This window comes from Portunus trituberculatus, chromosome 13 (genome assembly GCF_017591435.1).
Source record: "Portunus trituberculatus isolate SZX2019 chromosome 13, ASM1759143v1, whole genome shotgun sequence".
NCBI lineage: Eukaryota > Metazoa > Arthropoda > Malacostraca > Decapoda > Portunidae > Portunus > Portunus trituberculatus.
In genome coordinates this window covers 7,609,355-7,631,780 of record NC_059267.1, presented here as the reverse complement: position 1 = coordinate 7,631,780, position 22,426 = coordinate 7,609,355, and the positions used below count along the sequence as shown (strand labels likewise).

Here is a 22,426-nt window from a genome sequence, read left to right as displayed (position 1 = left end):
GCCACAGGGTCCCGCGGCAGGAGGGTGAAGGAGGGTCACTGCGGCGGCTGACTGGAGCGTGGGTGACAGAGAGCACCGGGCGTGGCTCCGATTTGAGCAACCTTGCCAAGGTATTCAGCTACATGCTTTGTGTGTGTGTGTGTGTGTGTGTGTGTGTGTGTGTGTGTGTGTGTGTGTATAGGGAGGAGCAGGAATATGACTCACACCAAAAGAACAGTTTTATGAGATGCAGATGCATTCCTCCCGGCGAAGTGAGACGTATCATTAGCTTATTATATGCAGAGTTTTACATAGTGTTGTGACTACACATTAAGGCCGGGGGGAAACTGCACAGCTGTTTGTCATGAGTGGTTTGTGCATCAGACGAAGAAAAGGAAACGGAGACACGCACCGCATCGAAACAACGAAGACTATTTTAATCTAAAGTACCATCACTGGTAAGACGCAAATAATTTCGTAATATACGTTAAGAACAAAGTGCGCACACAGATCAAGACACCTACACACACACACACACACACACACACACACACACAGAGAGAGAGAGAGAGAGAGAGAGAGAGAGAGAGAGAGAGAGAGAGAGAGAGAGAGAGAGAGAGAGAGAGAGAGAGAGAGAGGTTAAAAGTTAAAAGGAATCTCAACACTCAGCGCATAGGATTTCACCACACACACTAATGTAAAAAAAATGACTACAACAATAAAATAAAATACAATAATAATAAGCACTACGTTCAAGAATCACAACAGACACTTAACGAGCAGGCTTGAACACTCCACGAAGCAGCCAAGCACGCACGCTGCAAGCCACCTCGATGCACTCAACACTCAGGTATCACCGACCCAACACTCACCTTGGCTACTCAGGATACGAAACACTTCAGAGCAGAGAGGAGCAAACACACAAACACACACAGCATCTCATAGCGTCCTTTGTGGAGGTGACCGAGAAAGAAAGATCAAGGCAGGAGGAGGAGGAGGAGGAGGAGGAGGAAGATAAAATGTTTGAGGGGGAGAAACAAAGTGACGAACTAAGACAAGACGAGCGGCAGAGCAGGTCAGGAGTTATGTGAGTCACGCATAGGTTATGTCAATAGGTTGCCCGTGCTTTGCTGGTGTTCAAGTCACGAGAGAGAGAGAGAGAGAGAGAGAGAGAGAGAGAGAGAGAGAGAGAGATGGCGTATCAAAATCATATGACATCCCCGGGTGACCAAGATGCCATAAACCAGACCACTGTGAGGCGTGATCTGCCTGCACATGTCCCTCCACTGGGCACTGGGGTACTGGGAAATACCGGAGCCAAGTGAACCAAGGCACCAAGGCTCGTATAAGTCATGGTCAATAGTCGAGAAACAGCACGCTCACTTACACAGTTTAGTCTTTTTATTTATTTATTTTTTTTTTTTTCAATCGTGTTCGCTGATTTGAACTAAGAATCTACCAATTGTCTGGTTTTTCTATGAGCACAAATAACCTATGCTCAGGTCCAGCAATGTTTAAGTGTTCTTCCCCCAATCCTTTATCCTTTGATCTGCTAAGCATTTTCAATCGTCAGGTTCTGTGCGATTGTTAGCGGCACAGCGGACTTAGATCAGTATCGAGGAGCAACGCGACAGGAAATGAGCACACGTTACATTACTCCCGGTTAACACAGCGCACACCACGGAGTACAAGACTGTTTTCATTGTTTCAGACTGGGGATCATTTCCGTGTTTTAGCAGGGAATAAGTCACATGAAGTTATAGGTAAAACATCATAAACAAGGCGCGTGTTCCGTCAAGTGTTGTGGCTGGCACTGGAAATGCCAAATAAGACGCAAAGTATTAACAAAAACAGTAAACACACGTAGCAAGCACCAATTTTCTCCCTAAACATCTTCACCTTCCCCGAGGGCTGTAATAAGGAAGTCATCACACAAAAATAGACACAAGAGTCAACTCAAAAGAATAAATATATCAAATAAACTAAAACAAATAAGAGAAACAACTCACAAGAATTATAAGAAAAAAGAACAAAGCAAAACAAAGAACCAACTGTATGAGACGTAAATTGAAACAAAAAAAAAAACGAACAATACACACTTCTGATGACAAATGAATACATAAATAAAGGAAAGGTAAACTGCGGAATTATATTAACGTAACTGAAAAATGAATAAACAAAAATATGACAAGCTATGTAAATAAGATAAAAACAAAATAAAGCAACAAAAAAATATTCGCAAGTACAAAGAGAGAGAGAGAGAGAGAGAGAGAGAACTTTCCACCTCCCTCACACACAAGCTTTCAGTCATAATTTAACTTGGCGGCCAGAAACTCACACTGAAGAAGGAAGAGGAGGAGGATCAAAAAGGAAGATCTAACACTCTAACTCCATCTTGAGCGGAACAATGTGATTAGACAGCGGCCAAGGTCAAGCGGTCCAAGTGTGTGTGAGTGGGGGGGAGGGGGGCAGACTCAAAGGGACTGGTTCACCTCGGCTCACTTTGCTGGCCATGTCCACACAGAGTCACGGAGCTGTGTGTGTGTGTGTGTGTGTGTGTGTGTGTGTGTGTGTGTGTGTGTGTGTGTGTGTGTGTGTGGATAAATTCCTTCTATGTAAGTACGTATGCTTCTTAGGAACAACAGAGTCTTGTTATCAGTTTCCTGTTTTCGAGTCTAAGAAAAAATCGTGCATATGTGTGTGTGTGTGTGTGTGTGTGTGTGTGTGTGTGTGTGTGTGTGTGTGTGTGTGTGTGTGTGTGTGTGAGAGAGAGAGAGAGAGAGAGAGAGAGAGAGAGAGAGAGAGAGAGAGAGAGAGAGAGAGAGAGAGAGAGAGAGATTAGAATGATGCCTCCATTATCATTTAATCAGAAGCTTTTCCCGTACCTTACTAACAACACAGCTTCCTTAACAATACAGATAACACAACATGTGATAAGAGTTGCGCTTATTCCGATAGCGACAATTCCTGGAATCACCATGGAAAATAAGAGCGGCTGGCGTGGTGTAATTTCTCGTGGTAACAGTTAATATCAAGACTACTTGATAGGGAGTGAGCATTTTCCTCGTTAAGTTGATTCAGCCTACGAAAGTTGACGTCTCTCTCTCTCTCTCTCTCTCTCTCTCTCTCTCTCTCTCTCTCTCTACGTAAGACACAACATCACAACAATGAAACCTAAGCCGAGCTCGAATATACTTGCGCCCACACTCCTCACTTTAGATCGTAAAATAATATTGTTAGGGAACGATACAAAATACAGATCGTGTTTTTGGGAGGAGTATGATTGCTTTTTAAACATTCCTGTGCCATGAGCACGAGTCAGCAATGTTGTAAAAAGCACAGCACGATCCCCTCTTAACTGCTACTACGCAGTGTGCAAATGCACAGTGTTTCAGACAACCTTAAATTCTTGTGAGAGCATCGAGTAGCATCTCAACAGACGAACGTCTTTCTCAACACCAACGTTAACATTTTTACTTCCGTGCTGGAACAAGTTTCGCGGAAAAAAAAAGCTTTTCGCATCACCCCTCACCCGAGACAAAAGTAGTGACCCGCAAAAATAATAATTAACAAACAAAAGCAATTCCCAGCCTGTCTTCACTAGAGCAGGTGCTAAGTGCACCGATAAGACTTGTCCCTCTCCACTCAACAAACGATATTCTGGCCGGTCCCCTGTAGCTGTTACACGTCACATGACAATGACTGGGCAAGACTCGCCCTGGAACATGACTGACCCTCATCACAGTTTAATTAGCTCCCAGTCATGTCTGGAGCGCTAGGTGGTAATACTGCACTTGGTATGGCAACACTGCTCTCAAGCCTTGCTGCCACGTTGTTCTATGTGGAGTACAGCACCACACTCCATCCACCTAATCCACTAACTCTCTCAACTCCCTCTAATTCAACTCATGCAGCGTTTTCGTTCAGTGTTTTGCAGGAGTGGCGGTGTGAGGCCACCACCTTGGTTACAGCGACGCCCTTGGACCGCCGCTCCGCCACACTGTAGTACTACTACCAACCAACGACTACCAATTCATATTCATTGACCTCAGTAATGCCTTCGCTATTCCCGCTAAACCTCTCTCTCTCTCTCTCTCTCTCTCTCTCTCTCATTCACATCACACACACACACAGTGGCGAAGAACACCATGCAAATTAGTTTGAAATAGGAATTCCACCAGGAAACCTTTAGCGTTATCTCGGCGGTTGCACGGATGATGTGGCGGTTGACTGCACTGCCGTTAACTTGACGCATGACGCTGCGAGGCGTTTTATAATTTTATGTCCACCAGTCACCAGTCAGCAGTCACCTCCCTCCACGCCCAATTTAACTGATGGTTCTCAAGCCGTCTTGCCCACGCTTGGTTATCAATTTTATTAGCGACACATGAATTATGCGTCTTCTCCACTCACTGCGGTGCAACTGCACTCTGTTGCAGTGCACACTAAGCTACTATGGCGCAGTGCTTATGAGAGCTACCGCTAGTAAAGCGCCTCAGCAGTGCCTAGTAGCCCTACATGATCGAGGCTCGGATGTGTGGCAGTCGTTGGGTACAACCTCGCAGGATGGGGGGCTGTCAGGCGAGATTCTTGATAATACTTTGCCACAGCTGGACTTCTTAAATATTTATGTCCAACCCTTTGTCGTATATATTGACTGATACTCTGCTGACCTCTTATTCTTGTACTCCGCTTAAAATGGTCTGCTGATCCGAGGGGGAAGAAAACGAGGTGCTTATCATGCATTAAGAACACAGTCGGAGGGAGAGTGAGGAAGGGGGCTGAGCTGAGGCAACAAGCTTGGTGACCACACTACTCACATCACCAGCCTCGGTTACAGTAACAAGTGACCAGGTGGCGATTTTTTTTTTTTTTTTTTCACCAACTGATGCTGATCAAAATGCTGCCTTACATAAAGCACAAAAAGAAAAATAAACTAAATGTGCAGACTTTAAATGATAATTTGTTCTCCCTCTTTGTCTCTGAACGCCAGCAACATTTGTCAACGCCAGGCGGGAATCCACTAATACGCTCCCGTTAGATAAGAGACATGTTGATCGGCTTGCCGTCTTAAAGAGTGAATGCCAACATTAGGGAGACACCAGGATCGTCACCTGGACTCACTATCGGCAGAGAAGAAAGTGGAGGGCAGTGGCAAGGTGTTACGTAAGGGTAGTGGTAATGGTATTGGGTTCGTTGGCGAGACAGCTGTGAGTAACAACATTACGAAGTCTGGAGGTCTGCGGCGCGTGGCCTCAGGCTCAGCCACCCTCACAACTTCTGCTGCTTGGTGGACCTTGGCCCACAACAGTTTACATATCACTCTTTGTCTCCCTCCATCCTTGTATACCTTAGGCTCCACGAGTTAATAAAGCCAATGGTGCAAGCTGCTGCCCACGAGGTCGAACAAAGTTTTTTTTTTTTTCTTTCACCTCTTGTCTCGGTGCACTTTTCCTCTAAAATGTGATAGTGATATACTAAACTTCATTGTGCATGACATGTCGACTACTGTACTTATTCAAGACTATTATTTGTTTTATGCAACACCTGCTAGCTGGAGGAGCACCTTTGTGTGGAGAATGGTGTTTTAAGGTCATGTTGCAGAACAGTTCTTGGTGTTTTGACGGGGAACGGGAGAGCGGGAGGGCCAGTGACAAAACAACGTTGCAGTCTTGCAGGACTTACGGTCACTCGTCTTATGTAATTTCTTGACCACAGTAATATTTGTTCTTATCATATCACCACTACCTTTCCTTTGGTTAATGTCTACATATTGTAATCAATTTTAATCTTCCTGAGAAAAATGCATGTAATATAACCCTCATGCCCTCGTCAACGAGGTGGGACGCGGGATTAGGCAGGTGTCGTCCACAGAAGTAAATCTTGGATGTCACTCACCTGGCGATGGGTTCCTTCTCCACCTCGTAGTCGTCGTCAATACAGCCAGTGTGGAAGATGTCGTGGAGGTCTGGGTGGTCGTCGGGGCTCAGGAAGCCCCGCAGGCCGCCCGCATCCCCTGGAGTGCCCTTAGCCATGTCGAGGACCTCGCGCATCCCTTCCGCTGCGTCTGGCCTCACTCAGGGCTTCTGGACGGTGCGTGTGCTGCTGCGGAGAGTGGAGGAGGCTGCCTCGCCCTCACGGGTGGTGGTGGTGGTGCGCCCCGCGCTCCACGCGACACTGCCACCTGATGCTCACCACCTCACAGCCACAACACTCATCACACTCGCTCACAGTAGCAACAACCACTAGGAGGCCGGGCTGGCGGTGCGGCCGTCATGAGGTCTCCGCCCTGCACTGGTTCCTGAGTCACTCTGAAGACACATTCACTGCCTCACTCACTGCACCGCTCCACAGCTTTCTTGTGCAGTTGCCAACGACTATTTTTTGCTTCCACACATTTGTCACAATAAAACGCGTTACTATTCTGGGATTTTATTTTCATCCTCGTTACTCTAGGCGTGAACTGACAAGGCACAGTGTTATACCAGCAGCTGATACTACTAATACAGTACCACAAACAAAATTATCAAACTCAAATATCGCCGCGATTAAAAGTCAAAAAAGTTGCTTGACTTGTGACGTCACGGTAATGAATAAGTGCAACTCAATCCAGGGAGATCAAGACATGCAATGAGGCGTCTGTGTGTGTGTGTGTGTGTGTGTGTGTGTGTGTGTGTGTGTGTGCTAACTTGAAAATAGTCATGAGCCTTGTAGGGAGTCGTGACGTCAAACTTAAGCTGGGTTGAAGAGGAGTAGCATAGGTCACTGTGGTTCCCGCTAACATCTCTCATCTCACCATGAGGAATGATGTTGTCCTTTTCAGATATTGAAACGGTCGCAATGAAGAAATAATAGCTTTCAGGAGGCTTCCATGACCAGACATCCGCTACTCACACAGAGAAAAAGAAGGATAGTTGTGGGCCGCCACTAAGGCAGTTAAGGGCCACGCCACTCGTTTGTGGCATACCTCACACACACACAGAAGGATAGTTGAGTTCTGACGGTTCTCAAGAACTGCAGTATTTTATGATTTGGGCTTTTACGTATGCACGGCGGTGATGAGCAGTAAGTTAAAAATGTTAGCCACGTGGAGTGCATTTATGAATACAAGACATCTCCTATTCATAGCGCATCTGAGACCTTTCGAGGTTGGTAAAAAAAGAAAATGCAAATATCATAGGAAGTAAACCAATGGTGGTGCTTCACAGCCTGTCTTCGTAGACCAGTGCGTCTTTATTATTTATGTGTATCTGATCCCACTACCTACATGTCGTTCCAAATAGAATGATACACATATTTATTGATAAGCGAGTAGACTAACGGAAGGAAGACAGGTGTACTACATATAGATGTGCTTATCATTAGACTGATATACTTGAAGAAGGGACGATTTATACCAGGAAACTTAACTAGATAAATTCTACGGGATAAATAGGCTCATCTTGACTCTCGTGCCCTTCCCTCTGCACTTACTTGCACCTGTCCAATTTTCATCACTCACTCGTTAACATGCCCGACGCCGGCTGCTAGACGCCCACCGATGTAATTTTTCTGAGTGAATATAGGCGCACCAAAGTCTAATTCCAACGCAGCTTGGCTGTGACGCCCAGCTAGACAAGGCTCACAGAGGGACGTTGGCAAAGCCTTTTGTCGAGTAGCCCTGACCTTGAGAACACACTAACCTGCAGCTCTTGTCACTTATCACTGCCTGTATATTTCGTGACAGTAACGGCTTCGTCATTTTAAGTTCGGGGTTTTACAGTGCGTTTGATGGTTTTGTGTTTACATTTAAAGTATTATGGTCTGAAATGGTCTATAACCATAACATGGAGTGGCTCGGGGGTGCTACTTAACAAAAACAAGCCGGAGGACATTATCCACTTGAGGGAAACATTGTATAGATTGGCTTTGAAAGGAATTTAAATCGTGCAGATGAGAAAGAAGGCTATTTATGGAGGTCATCTTGATTCTGTTTCAGTAAGGGGCATGGTAAAAATATAATGTAACTGAATTCTTGTATCACTGCCATTGTGCCGCGCAGCTAACAAGTTCCCCTGCGACCTTCCTTCCCGCCGCCCTCAACACGCTCCCTTGTGGCTGTCCTCGAGGGAATATTAATCCTTGCAATGACCCTCGTCTTCCCTTTACTCTTGCTCTCGGTTGCCTGTTGTCCTTCAAAGTATACATGTCTTACCACCTTGCCATTGCGAGCCCTGCGTAAGGTCGCCCTCCACTATCGGTAGCAGCGCCTTCCTTCCGTCCGTTCTTCCGCCCCGCCCCCGCAAATCATCCTTGACGGTCAGTTCCGCAGGATATGGTGACAGTGAGGGTCGGGTCAGCTCATCGCCTGATCACAGTGGACTCGCACTTCAGACCCGTGGGCACGCTGAAGGACGCCCACCTGCGACCTCAGGTGACCTTATTCACGTCTCTGGGGAGGATGGGATGGCGGCGCTTCAGTAATGTCAATTCTTTAAGGAGGAACACTGCCGAGGCGCGTCTCGAGGGAGGACCTGGGAGGATTGAGGACGGCTTCCTCCAGGTGTGCTCACACCTCACACTTCATACTTTACACCTACAAATACTGACATTTTTTTCTCTTATATGAAAAAAAGTATCTTCCATCTGCTTCTATCTGTCCCTTTCCTGTGTGTGTGTGGTTTTTTTTTTTTCACCTCCCTGGACACGGGTGTCCCGCGTGGTTGCCTGGCTGATGGGCCCAAGGGCTTCTGGTTCATTAGCCACTTCCTGAATTCATAATAGTCATATATGGCAGTCGCTTTAAGCGCTTTGCCGTCCTTTGGCCTGGGCCGAGACGCGTAGGCCTGTAGCTGACGCATGGTTCAGGCACCGCACAAAGAAACAAACAGGTAAGCTACTAAATATATACTTTTTGCACAAGTAGCTACCATCATCGCCGCCGTCGCCATTACCACCACCACCATCGCAGTCTCCATCACCTGTATCACCACCACCACCATCACAGTCTACATTACCAATATCACCACCGCCACCATCGCAGTGTCCGTTTCCAACGTCACCACCACCATCACCGGTTCACCACCCATCTCTCTCTCTCTCTCTCTCTCTCTCTCTCTCTACCCAATAGTGAAAGAAAACCAGAAAATATGTTCGAAACTTAATCATTACTGAAGATCAACCACTGGAGTAATTATATAACTATGTATATACATGTTTTCCTTCCTTGCCGGTGTTCTCGGCGTGCTGAGGCGAGGCATGCATCTGTGGTCACGCAGGTCGCTGCCACATAAACAGAAAGGAAATCACGTAGCCTTAAGGTCAGACGGTTCTCTTCATTCCTTTTGATATAAATGTGATTTATCTTCCTTTTCGATACAGAACCATAAATAAACTGCCATCTGTATTATCTACATTTTATCATTTGTAGAGTATTCTTTTGTTTATTATCAACATACAAAGAACGACTTCATCTACACTTCAGAACAGTGTAAAATTATACAATGCTAGTCTCAGTAAAGGTGGCCCTGTGATTTCAGAACCAGTATATGTGGTACAGGATGAGAGAGGTCGCGTCAAACTTTTCACTTTGCATGCATTGAAACTCACTAAAGCAAAATCCACTATTCCATGAATTTACCCGCTTTAATTGTAGATAACACTGACCGAATGATGTGATTTCCTCGTCTATTATCATTATGCATATGTGCACATTTCTTCCCTATACATGAATAACGAATATGATTCAGAAGCATTGTCAATATTGCTTATTTTGCAATATTGCAATATTTTACACAGGTATATACATTCGAATTGAATCAAGCCACGCTCTTTAGTTGTGACAAGACTCCATTCTAGCATGCCTATTAAACTGTGCAAATATATCCATGTCAGTGCTGGTGTTTACTTTTGTTTGTGTCATTTGTAACTATAAAGCAGAATGTTGAGTTGCGGTGGTGATGGTGCTGGTGGTGTGGTAAGTGACAACTTGAGTAGATACAGACTGATCATCCTTATCAGTGATGGAGACGTCATATGACGACTGTTAAGATCACCCCGTTCTTTTCTTTGTTATGACATTTCATTATCAGAGTTTGAAGTAGTTCTGATATTAATAAGACTAGTATAGTTTATCAGAAGAGATGACATCGGTGGCGTTTTGTTCCCTTCGAGTGTGAAGTGAACGGTCAAGCAGCAGCAGCCCAGCACCTCACCGCCCTCACCAGCGCCGCAAGGAATGCGGATTTGGCCAACGTGGGCAGCAAGGCCGGCGCCAGACCCGGGTGGTGCTTCACCATAATTTAAGCTGTATCCTAAAATATGTCAAGTAAGAAATTTTGGTGGTGTGCGGCGTGCGAGGCTTCCACAGGTCATGACGCTGTGCAAGAGGTGGCGTGAGGAGGACCAAGGCAGGTCACTGGTATGGCGGAGGCAGATGTTGCTATATCATGAACTTCCTACATCCTGCCCGTCAGTCTCTGGGAGTGGTTGGTATGCACGTGGTCTGTTTCTGGGAAGCCCTCTGCATGTTTTATCAAAGATTTTGAATAGGGATATTCATATGGCCTTAGATATTACAGATCGGTAATTTGACTTCACCTTTGCCAAGGATTTCTTCAGGAACACTAACGACACAGCAGTGTGTGTGTGTGTGTGTGTGTGTGTGTGTGTGTGTGTCGTGTCGTTTTTTTATTTTTTTTTTTTTTTTTTTTGGTGGGGAAGGGGGGGATGGAGCGTGTTGTGTAGGAGTCTATGCTCTTTTCTTTGGGAAAATCTATTCATTCTTAAGATATTAAGAACCAGAAATATGAAACGTTAGATAGTTAAATTCGACAAATCTCCTAATACGTGACGGTGTGAGAGTTTGAGGTGACAGACTTAGGAGGCGCGTCCCTCTGCTTGTCCTCCATCAGCCGATTGCAAAGTGCAAACTGTGGAAGGATGCAGAATTACTTGGCAGGGTAACCCTGGACCGCCTTAAATAGGTGAGGGACGTGGGTAGTACAGCAGCAGTGTCTAGACAACTTTGTAATTTGAGAAGTGTATTGCCCTCCCACCCGTTGCAGGGGCGGTAGGCGGAGCGGGGCGTGGCTATCCTCAACAGGCAAGAGAAAGCCACTTAACTTACGTAACCTGAAGGTGCTTTATTACGACACCACAACTTTCGTCACCTTCCCATCTGGTCTGGGTAATGACGAAAATATCAAGTGTTCAAACGAGAAAATTGAAATCGTTATGATACAATTCAGTTTTTTTTTTTTGTCTAAAGTAATAAATTTTATATGCTTCCTATAATGTTCTAGTGAAGAATTCGTTCCTTTTTTGTATATACGCAGAAAACAAACAAATGGTATCTTAACCTGTCAAAAAAAAAAAAAAGTCTGTGACTGGAAAGGTTATGCAGGATTCAAAAGGCATGCCCAGGTCTTGGTTCTCTTAGTAAGAAATTATGAATTAAAACTACATGAAATAAAATTAGCAACTTCTTTCCGAGACTTTGCCACAATTACAAATTAAATCAATGATGCAAATTTGAGTACAGATACAAAAGAATTATAATACATTGCCGCTTCTTAAATGTAATATCAAGATATCCTTTTGTATAGTATCATTGCAGTATTGTTGTTCAATTCTTCAGTAAAACCTTGAGCACTTGATAATTCCTAAAAGGATGTTTGTAGAAAATTGATTAATAAATTAATAAAAAAATATTTGTGTACTACACTGATCTTAGCCAAACAGCTAAGAAGCAATATCTTAGAAGAGCAAACCTTTATGAACAAATTTGCTCAAAAAAAAAAAAAAAAAAAAAAAAAAAAAAAAAAAAATGCAACTGAGACAGTGACCATCAATAACAGAGAGCAGTCATCCTGTGGAAGATAAAACAGACCTGCAACACACAATATATATATATATATATATATATATATATATATATATATATATATATATATATATATATATATATTTATATATTGTGTGTTGCAGGTCTGTTTTATCTTTAATAAGTGGCAATGTATTATAATTCTTTTGTATCTGTACTCAAATTTGCATCATTGATTTAATTTATAATTGTGGCAAGTCTCGGAAGGAAGTTGCCAATTTTATTTCATGTAGTTATAATTCATAATTTCTTACTAAGAGAACCAAGACCTGGGCATGCCTTTTGAATCCTGCATAACCTTTCCAGTCACACTTTTTTTTTTTTTTTTTGACAGATTAAGATACCATTTGTTTGTTTTCTGCGTATATACAAAAAAGGAACGAATTCTTCACTAGAACATTATAGAAAGCATATAAAATTATATATATATATATATATATATATATATATATATATATATATATATATATATATATATATATATATATATATATATATATATATATATATATATATATATATATATATATATATATATATATATATATATATATATATATATATATCATCTTATCATCACAGTACCCATGTCAAACTGAACACAATTTGCTTCTCTCTAACGACTGCATATTCACACTGACATACACATCAACACCAGTGGTCTAAAAATAGGTCACTCTCATCCCTGGGTCACACAACAGCAGCTGCAGGAAATCACACAATCTGAATTCAAACCACAGCAAACTGAGAAAGAACATTTATTCTGCACTACATACTTGATTTTGAATTATTAACACCATCTGGTACTGAACATAAGGGAGAATAATTTTGTTTAAGAAAAACAACAATTAGAGAGAAGGAACATCAAACAGCCTAATCCCAGTGGCTCACATGCTTTAAGAACCTTGGTACCTTTCCTTTAGCTTATATACCCATAACAGGAATGAGTGATAATTTCATAAAAGTACTCCATTATGCTACACTTCTTGTTCACTGCTAAAATCTTTCCTAGTCATCATGCCCACATCTTGGTCCCTCTCACAGCCATTCAGATAAAATGATGCAATTTCTTATATTTTTCCAATAAAAAAATTGGGTTACAATTTGTTGTTAAACACTGTCTTCCCATCTTCTGAGATTACTGATAACAAGTGAACTGCTAACTATATGTCATTAGCACCCAAAAGTCTACAAGCACAATGGTGATACATACATATGTTTGAAATGTTGCCAAAAGTTCATGACTATCTTTAGAAAATTACAAACATTCCTGTCTTGATGGGATGGAATTAGGAGTGTCAGTTAACACAGTCACTGTCTGAGTAGACAGCTCATACTGCACTCAGTTTCTAAGTACAATATCCCTCTCTTATTTTCAGAATCAACTTTCAGTGCTTCCTATGGTGCCATATGATCTTCGTTGCTACTGCTTCACACACACTCATTCAGTTAGTAGATCATTCAGTCAGTCAATCATTTGCTGTTGTCATCTTTTTAATCTCAAGTATCTCACAATAATGGAACCTAATAAAACTAAATACTGAAGAAGACAATACAACACTGGAACAACTGTATCATGATTTCAGCTGTCCAACCTGTTAAGAGAAAACAAAGATGTTAAATGAAGGGTGAATGATGATAAGGAACATGAAGACAGCAATCACTGAATTGTACTCATGAAGAACTATGTATCTTGATAAAAAGGAAAAATCTTTTCTTTCCATTACAAGCACCAGGTAGCTGCTAGGATAGCACAATCATAAAACAAATTGTCACGAACTTGCACATACTTACATAATGAACACTTAGGTAGATAAGACTGCAACCAAATTCCAACATGACCTTCCTTATACACTTGCCCTTTTCTTCATATTTATGAAACTTTCATTCTCATTCTGCCAATTTTTACTACTTCTTTCAACTTAACTATAATAATCCTTATAAAAATTTTTTAGTGCTATATTAAATCCTTTCTCCTTTTTTCTTAATCCTAATAACAGCTGACAATGTTGCATTATTAAATTCTTTCCCTTACAACCTTAAAATCTTCCTGATTTCTTCAAAGACGACAAATCACAGAAGGAATTACACAAGCAGTCATTCATGTAATGTTATGATATTTAGAATCACAGAAGTACAGTGAACAGGTACAACCAGTGCAATTTTGGTTACGCCACACAGTTACAACTACAATATAACTTGTCATAGTGCAAAAGTAACTGTCTGAAGTGTTATGTAGAGGAAATAAAAATGTTAACTACAAACTACAGAGATTTTGAAATCTGCTAGTGTACAACCACTGAAAATGTAGCTTGCCCCATATTACACTGCACAATTGAATATTCATTGCATTATTTGGTATTAAAAACGAGGCATAAAAAAATAACAGAAATAATCTTAAGAAGATATTCCATTATACACACTTCATCACAAGTAAACTCCTTAACATATATCCAAGAATAGCAGTTCATCAACAAGACACAAGAAACCAAGTGAAGAGCTTTTTCACCTGATGATCAACCACCTGATAGGAAAGACTAGACAATCCATCAGGCTCTGTAGAAGTCTTCTCCCCAGCCTGTGCCTGGAGCTGAGGATTGTGCTGGTGATCACTGTGCTGGTACCTGCCCGATTGGTGAGGCACCATAACATATGTTGATATGCGGGGATCAAAGCGAATAAACATCAGCCCCACGTTGCTGATCCGCTCATACATATCATCATCTTCAGCTCCCCATCCATAGAATTTATTGCTGAATCCATTTATTTTCTGGAAGTGGACTCGCTGCATGGCTATGGCCCCACCAAAGAGGGTGCGGTAAGGAAGATTGTACCTAAAACATGGATGACTTGTATCAGCAACACTTTAAAGATAACCAATAATCATTATCTTATTTTCATGCCTTTTATTAAAATAAAGGCCACACTGTAACCACTGACTTTCATTCAAGAAACAGGTTCTTCAATTAAGTACTAGTTCCTACATTTTGAAAAAGGACAAGTGTAAGTACATCTATCATAACATCACTGAGCTTGACACATCAACCTATGGCTTTTCTATGGCATTGGAAGCAACTGTGAGTTCAAAATTTTCTTTGAAATACAATTTGTTTGAAAAGGGAGGCATTCAGTTGCTAAGGTTCCACTGTATCTTTAAACATTCTGCGGTTTTCTGCATATACCATCATCGTAAAAAAAAAAAAAAAAAAAAAAAAAAAAAAAATATATATATATATATATATATATATATATATATATATATATATATATATATATATATATATATATATATATATATATATATGTACATATAGAAAATGAACTGAATGAGGCTAGCCAAACAATACATGAAAATCAAGAAAAGAATAACTTGTCATTGCTGTCTTAAAAAATCAACAAAAAAATCAATAAACAAATACATACACACATAAAACAAGGATGACTCCAAGAAAAGAGGGTGGTAAAGACAAGGCAAAGATAAAAGAAGAAAGAAAGAAATATCTAATCAATTCAGCTTTTAGTTGTTTTGCTGTTGTCCTTTCACTAACCTGAAGGTGTCTAAAGCAGAGTACATGTGCCTGGGGTGGTGTGTGCAGCTGTAAGTGTTGTAGTCATTCAAAGGAAGGAGGTCGACATCATGGAAGATGAAGCAGTCATAATGGTCCAGCTTGAGAGTCTCCACAAAGCCAATGTTGAACAGCTTGGCTCGATTGAAAGCTGCGGTGGCAGTCTGTTCCACAACAACAATCCTGTTAAATGAATACTTGTTACAATATGTATTTCTAATTTTTGGAGAGATTAATAGTGAGGCTGCTTTCATTAGATAGATGAAAGATATTATTCAGTGTCTGAATGCTGCTTGAGTTTATGGATACCTGTAGTCCAGCTGCTGTCTAGTGAGGAAGGGATGCATATGTGACAGGAACTGTTGAAGATTTCTGCTTCTGTTGCGGAAAGGAACTATGATTGCTACCTGATAAAAGAAGATAAAAATTGCATGTCATCTTTCTATACAGGAGAAACATGTAACCTTTAAACTGATGTGCTTTTTGCATAGGTGAGACAGGATGTATAAAAATCACAAAATAACTGAAGGCTTACTTACCTTATACCTGGACTGGCACTCCTGAGGTTTCCATGATCCACCCTCAAGAATGTCATTTTTTTTCACAATTTCTTCCTCTGGCAGCACCTCCACATCACAGCTCAATAGGCTATTCTGCCCTTGTAAGTGAGGAGACACCACAGGACACCACTGCAACCCATTCTCTAAAGGCCCAACACTACCCACTAATTCCTGCATGACATCATCTTTGGCAATATAGGGGAATGAGGTGTCTGTGTATTTCCCAAAGAGATATGGAGCTAACCACAGAATCAGACTCAAAGCAACTGATCTAAGCCAAATTTGAGAAAATTTAATGTTATATCCATAAACTACCTCTATCTTTTTGGTATCCATTTAAGCTTTAATGCACATAAAAACATACATGAAAAAGAAGAGGACTTTTAAGGAGCAGCATTCCTTTCATTGAACTGTTGGAGCTCCCTGATGCCCTCAAACACAAACTTGATCTGCCCTTTAATTTTGGCAGATTTTTTGGTAGACTCACTCAACTTCACATTTAAAAGTTCAAGTTTCTTATCAATGAAGCTAAGTGCTTCTTGGAGTGTCAATTCCACAAAGAAACCCAGTCCAACATTCACATATATGCGGGATGTGTCCGGCCTGTTGAAAGAAAAGATGCAGTAAAGTTTTTCTTGCCAAGAACATGAGAGCCTGAATTCCATAACATTAAAAATGCCACTGACAGAAGAAAAAGCATGCCTGAAAGGAGCAAAGCATGAGAGAGAGAGAGAGAGAGAGAGAGAGAGAGAGAGAGAGAGAGAGAGAGAGAGAGAGAGAGAGAGAGAGAGAGAGAGAGAGAGAGAGAGAGAGAGAGAGAGAGAGAGAGAGAGAGAGAGAGAGAGAGAGAGAGAGAGAGAGAGAGAGAGAGAGAGAGAGAGAGAGAGAGAGAGAGAGAGGTTAAATCTAAAATCAGTAAAATGGTGAGTTTTGTTGTAATAGTTTTTCAGGCTATTCTCAATATGGACTCAGAACACTTGGTCAGAGCAGCATAAGACACTTACACATGAGCCTGAACATAAAAGTTTGAGCCAAGGTCAACCTTGGTGCGTAATCCCTCCTGGTCTGGTGACTCTATGATACAAGTGATTGTCTGCTTCAGCTGGGAATGTGCTGCAATGTCTTCATACACCTTGTCCCTTTCTTCTAAGACAATTCTGACAAAGAAAAAGACAAAATCACAATGTTTTATGTAAGCATTCAGTTACCCACTTGCTGTACTTTCTTTTGTTGTGACACTATTAACCACAATGCTATGGTCACCAACACTGTTTCCAACAAAGCTCCCTCATCACAGACACTGACAAACACCAAGAACATACCAAACCATTTAGAACATGACTTTCCACAGCTATGGCAAGCCCTAAGTTTTCTCTGAATGAAACACAGTGAAAAAAAATAATAGATCCCACTAATTTATCCCTATACACAACCAAAAGCAAACAAAGCCTGGACTAAGTTGAAGTTGCTCCAGCAGAAAGTCATAAACAGCACCTCTCCTTTGCAGGACAAGTGTAACCTTCTGCCTTGTATGGTTACTAACTACACATGTATGTTCTGTGAATGAGTTAAGTACATACATGCTAGCATTCTATTCTGAATATGTTTAGTGTAATGTAACCTTCCTGATAAATAAAATAATGATAAAGATGAAAAAACAAAACTGTATTTTAATAAGTTTATGCATCTAGGAGTACCACAGTACACATTATTGGGCATACCAACAAATAAAGTACATAAAATAATGGGATAAGTTAAGTACTATGTCATTTATCCTGGTAGGCACAGAGATCATTATATCAGACGTGTAAAACAAAAACTGGTCTCAGAAATTTGAAATTTTCTTTTTACGGTCACAGTTAAATACGGGCAACCCCCGCTTAACGAAGGGGTTACGTTCCTAAAAAACCTTCGTTAAGTGAAACTTCGTAAAGTGAACCGATTATAACAAGTTTAACCCGACTTGAACTTCCATTGAGAGTAAACAAAGTGAGAGTGCATCATAGTACAGTGAAAGGTTTAATGAAAGTAAAAATTATGAAAAACATTTAGGCAGGTTAATTTAAGTCATTATAATGTACACTAATGTATGTATGTTCGTAACTTTATAATGTTGATGATCTAAAATTTATGAAGGGAGGGAGAGTGAAACGGGAAAGACACTAACCGGCAACCTGTGGAATGTAAACAAAGGGCGCATTATTGTATCACATACAAAACTTATGTACCACATTTCCACAAGGCTTTCCATCTTATCTATTGTAGAGTCACAAGTTCAGGTGGTTCTTTTAGCTTTCAAGGAAGATACGGTCTCACCAGCCTTTTAAATAGAGTCTGCTGACTTGAAAATAGTATAGACAGTAGATGGAGTCAAGATGGTGGCGAGCAATGCTATTAGTTTTCTCGCTTCTCGTGTCTGTGAATACAGGCAACCCCCGTTTAACGAAGGTTCACACAACGAAATTTCGCTACAACGAAGGTTTCATTTCACCATATCACGCAAGCTGACAGGCTTTTCAATACACCAGGAGCTGCTGGTACTAAGGCCTGCCTCAGGAAAAATCCTGGGATCCCTATAGAATAAAGATTAAGATCAAGATCAAGCCTCTCGTGGACAACACGCGCAACATTCACTCCCCAGTCAAAACATAACAGCGTCAGCAGCAGCTTGTCTTCCCTAGCTCAACTTACCACCAAAATGCCCTGCAATTGGCCTAGTGTTCGTAAGAAGACCAGGAAGTCTCTTACTCTCCAAATGAAGCTAGATATTATTCACAGACACGAGAGGCCAGAAAACTATAGCAGTGCTGGCCACTATCTTGACTCCATATTATACTGTCTCTATTTTCAAGTCAGCAGACTCTATTAAGAAGGCTGGTGAGACCGTATCTTCCTTGCAAGCTAAAAGAACCACCTGAACTCGTGACTCTACAATGGATAAAATGGAAAGCCTTGTGGAAATGTGGTACATAAGTTTTGTATGCAGTACAATGATGCGCACTTTGTTTACATTCCACAGGTTGCCGGTTAGTGTCTTTCCGTTTCACTCTTCCTCTCTTCATAAAGTTAAGATCATCAACATTATAAAGTTACATACATACATACATTAGTGTTAATGACTTAAATTAAACTACCTAAATGTTTAACTTCATAATTTTTACTTTCATTAAACCTTTTACTATACTATGATGCACTCTCGCTTTGCTTACTCTCAATGGAAGTTCAAATCAGGGGTTAAACTTGTTATAATCGGTTCGCTTAACGAAGTTTCGCTTAACGAAGTGTTTTTTAGGAACGTAACCCCTTCGTTAAAGGGGGTTGCCTGTAATATCCAGCTTCACTTTGAGAGTAAGAGACTTCCTGGTCTTCTTAGCAACACTAGGTGACATTGCAGGGCATTTTGGTGGTAAGTTGAGCAAGGAAAGACGAGCTGCTGCTGACGCTGTTATTGTTTTGAACAGGGGGAGTGAGTGGTGCGCGTGTTGTCCACGAGAGGCCCTGGTGTATTCAAAAGCCTGTCAGCTTGTGTGATACGGTGGTGCTTTCAAACTTGGAAAAAATTACCTGGATAAAACTTCATTAAAGCGAGTTTGGTGTTCGTTAAACGACCAGATGGTAGTAAAGTGAAACCTTCGTCGTAGCGAAATTTCGTTGTGTGAACCTTCGTTAAGGGGGGGTTGCCTGTTTACAAAATAGTAATTGAAATGAATATTTCAAGATAAGCAATCATTCGTATTAAACTACATCCTGAAAACAAGATTAATTCAGAAACTGCCCATCTGATGCCTTGCATTTGACATAAAAATTACACAAAGTAAAGTAAAACTGCAAATGTACTAACCTCAAATTTTCTCTCAAGACATTGTTCAAGAGGTGTTCATACTTCTCAATCTTCTCAGGGTCAGCCATTCTAAAGCACTGTAAGAAGGGAGCTACAGTCAAGCACACAGGTCCTGTGAGGCAACAGTGGTGAGGCATCCCATCAAGCAGTGACCAATCAAATCACCACACCACAATGCTGGTAAGCACAATCTGATTTAAGCTAATTCATCACAACCTATCTTCAATAAAGAATAATACAGTGTTAAATCATGTGAGTTGGTTATAAAGTCCTAGTTGTACTCCATCCAACAATGAGGAATTAATTGCTGTGCAAATCAGTGTGTAAGATACAGTCAGCCAATCTGAGCCAGTGCTATGCCCTCGGGGCCACACCAACCAATCAGTGAGTGTACAGCATGTGTTGACATATTCCTTTAACCCTCAGGTAATGTCCTGATTCAGCCCAGGAGTGCTTAATACTTTTGTTGGTAATTTTGCTACATTTGCAGTAATACTATTTATAAATTGAGAGAGATACATTCCCCTGATAAATGCCCCTTTAGTATGTCTGACACACTGGTACTTTTAATTGGGTGCACTATTCAGGTGTGGAAATGTGGTTAATTTTATCCAACATTTCATACAAAAATTATAATCATGATTCTAATGACATCAGCTAGGTCAAAATATTACCTTTATGGTAACACACACTGGTCAATTATTACTGATAATACTTACTTGCAAAATTTTTAAAATTAATATACTTAAAAGCTACTTTCAATGTATTTTCAATACTTTATGAAATGCCTCAACTGCATAGGAGAGGGAAAATGGCTAGATGTAATATAAAAAAAGCTTTACATAGCTAATACATATCTACAAATTGTAAATCCCTAATTTACATATAAATCTTTCTATATTGCAGACCGTCTGTGAAAAAATTTTCAAATCTATACTCTTCGACCTTCATATCAATAATAGGAAAGAGATCAATGGGAGGACTACAGAATACTGACAGAGAATAATATCTGGAAGCAGGCATGATATGATGATGCTTTTAGTTTGTGCCATTATATAGTATGTACACCAGGTTCCAGTATGCAGCAATATTGCATAAAATGTCACAAATAAAAACATACCACACCACTTTAACAGCAACATTAAAGCTGAAAAAAAAAGAAGTTACTATAATAAGCCCAATGATAATTCCACTGGTTGGCAAAGAGGTAAAGTCATGGCATGTCAGTGATACTCTGCTGCTGATGTTAGGGCTTTGTTAATTAGTCTCTAAATCCATATCCTCATGATTATCTAATACTGCTCCCAGATACTTAAATTCACTATCTTTTTCATTCTCTTTCCTCACATAACCATCTCACACCTGCCTAAGGCTGGCACACTCACTAATTAAGAAATCCAGAAACCACATAGAGTAATCCTCTGATATCCACATGTTTAAAAACCAAATTCGTCAACCATGACCAGATATTCAACCAGACACGTGTAAAGTTAAATACCCAGACATAGTACATATACCAGCCACCAGCGACTCTCTTGCAGGCTGGCTGGCATGATTAGTGTTGTGCAACCAAGTAGTTGGTCTAGATCAGTGGTTCCCAAACTTTTCCTGAGCAAATGCCACTTGGAAGTCCTATACAGTCCCCGCATACCCCATGGTTAAAAAAAAACTTGGTTCCACTAAATATCAATTAATTCACAAGTAGAACACACAAATGAACTAACAACAAGCAACACAACTCAGTTTATTGCAAGAGATGTATCTGTTTCTTCTCCACCAGCTATTCAATGCCAGATTATCTTATGTGAGGCAATATTTTTTTTCTGAGAAATGAAGGAATCTAATTTAACTAAAAATTGCACATGATCCTGAAAGTGCTGGAAGACCTTTACATACCATTAGTGGTATGCGTACCACATGTTGGAAACCACTAATCTACATAAAAAACCTATATGTTCATATTATATGCAGTGATTATTACTATGTGTGCATAGGTTGTACATATTTCTCTTCATCTTTATTTCCATCACATAGTGATGCTCTAAAGAGCCCCCACAGAATACATATAATAGCTTTGCAATATTATAGAATATAGGTAGCTATTTTTATACAAATATTATGAATGACAATAGTATATAAGAATAATAAATAGTAGTATATAATAAAGTATATTATAGAAAATTATATATTTGGTGTAACTTTTCAGTGTGGTATTTCTCATACCTGTTATTGTTATTTCATGCACCCACTGATACTTGGTCACATTGAGTCTGATTCACACTGCTCCATCACATCTCAGTTTCATCACATCACATCACCGTTCCATTAACCATGCCATGCATTCACACTATACATCACGTCTCGTCAGTGTTCTGTCACCAGCCACTCCGTTTAGTTTCAGCTCACCCCTTGAGTTGGTATGACACCAAGGTTTAAGTAGAAGAAGTTTACAGTAGTTGCATTTCTATTGGATGAAGAGGAAGAGTTCAACCATAATAAGAGGCGGTTATGGGCACATAAAGCTTTCAGGAAAAGAAAAATTAAAAGTGAATACTGGACTCTCTACACAGAATTCTTTCAATACTTCAGAATGTTAAGATTCAAGTTTGATTATTTG

General features: G+C 40.6%; 2 protein-coding genes across 2 annotated transcripts in view; both read right to left on the bottom strand.

Moving 5' to 3' along the window:
• LOC123503089 (calcium/calmodulin-dependent protein kinase type IV-like) overlaps nt 1-6,306 on the bottom strand; it is a 103,800-nt gene extending 97,494 nt beyond the window's left edge. Inside the window, exon 1 of the mRNA XM_045252514.1 lies at nt 5,878-6,306. Within this exon, the coding sequence (XP_045108449.1) occupies nt 5,878-6,032 (155 nt within the window). The 5' untranslated portion in view covers nt 6,033-6,306. The remainder of the gene's footprint in view (nt 1-5,877) is intronic.
• Nucleotides 6,307-12,584: 6,278 nt separating this feature from the next.
• LOC123502962 (beta-1,4-galactosyltransferase 4-like) lies at nt 12,585-19,905 on the bottom strand. Its single transcript, XM_045252254.1, has 7 exons — nt 19,810-19,905; nt 16,973-17,125; nt 16,355-16,571; nt 15,948-16,304; nt 15,718-15,815; nt 15,391-15,591; nt 12,585-14,676 (listed from the first exon to the last, which is right to left on the bottom strand). Exons 1-7 carry the CDS (start codon nt 19,875-19,877, stop codon nt 14,313-14,315), a joined length of 1,458 nt encoding a protein of 485 aa, XP_045108189.1. The 5' UTR covers nt 19,878-19,905; the 3' UTR covers nt 12,585-14,312.
• Between the last annotated feature and the right edge of the window lie 2,521 nt (nt 19,906-22,426).

What these genes read in the sequence shown, in the direction of transcription:
- LOC123502962 (XM_045252254.1), bottom strand. Translation starts at nt 19,877, where the DNA reads ATGGCTGACCCTGAGAAGATTGAGAAGTATGAACACCTCTTGAACAAT. An exon ending in GTCTTGAGAGAAAATTTGAG is followed by an intron (nt 17,126 to 19,809) that starts GTTAGTACATTT and finishes TTTCTTTGTCAG; the next exon opens with AATTGTCTTAGAAGAAAGGG. An exon ending in ATGAAAGGAATGCTGCTCCT is followed by an intron (nt 16,305 to 16,354) that starts TAAAAGTCCTCT and finishes ATTAAAGCTTAA; the next exon opens with ATGGATACCAAAAAGATAGA.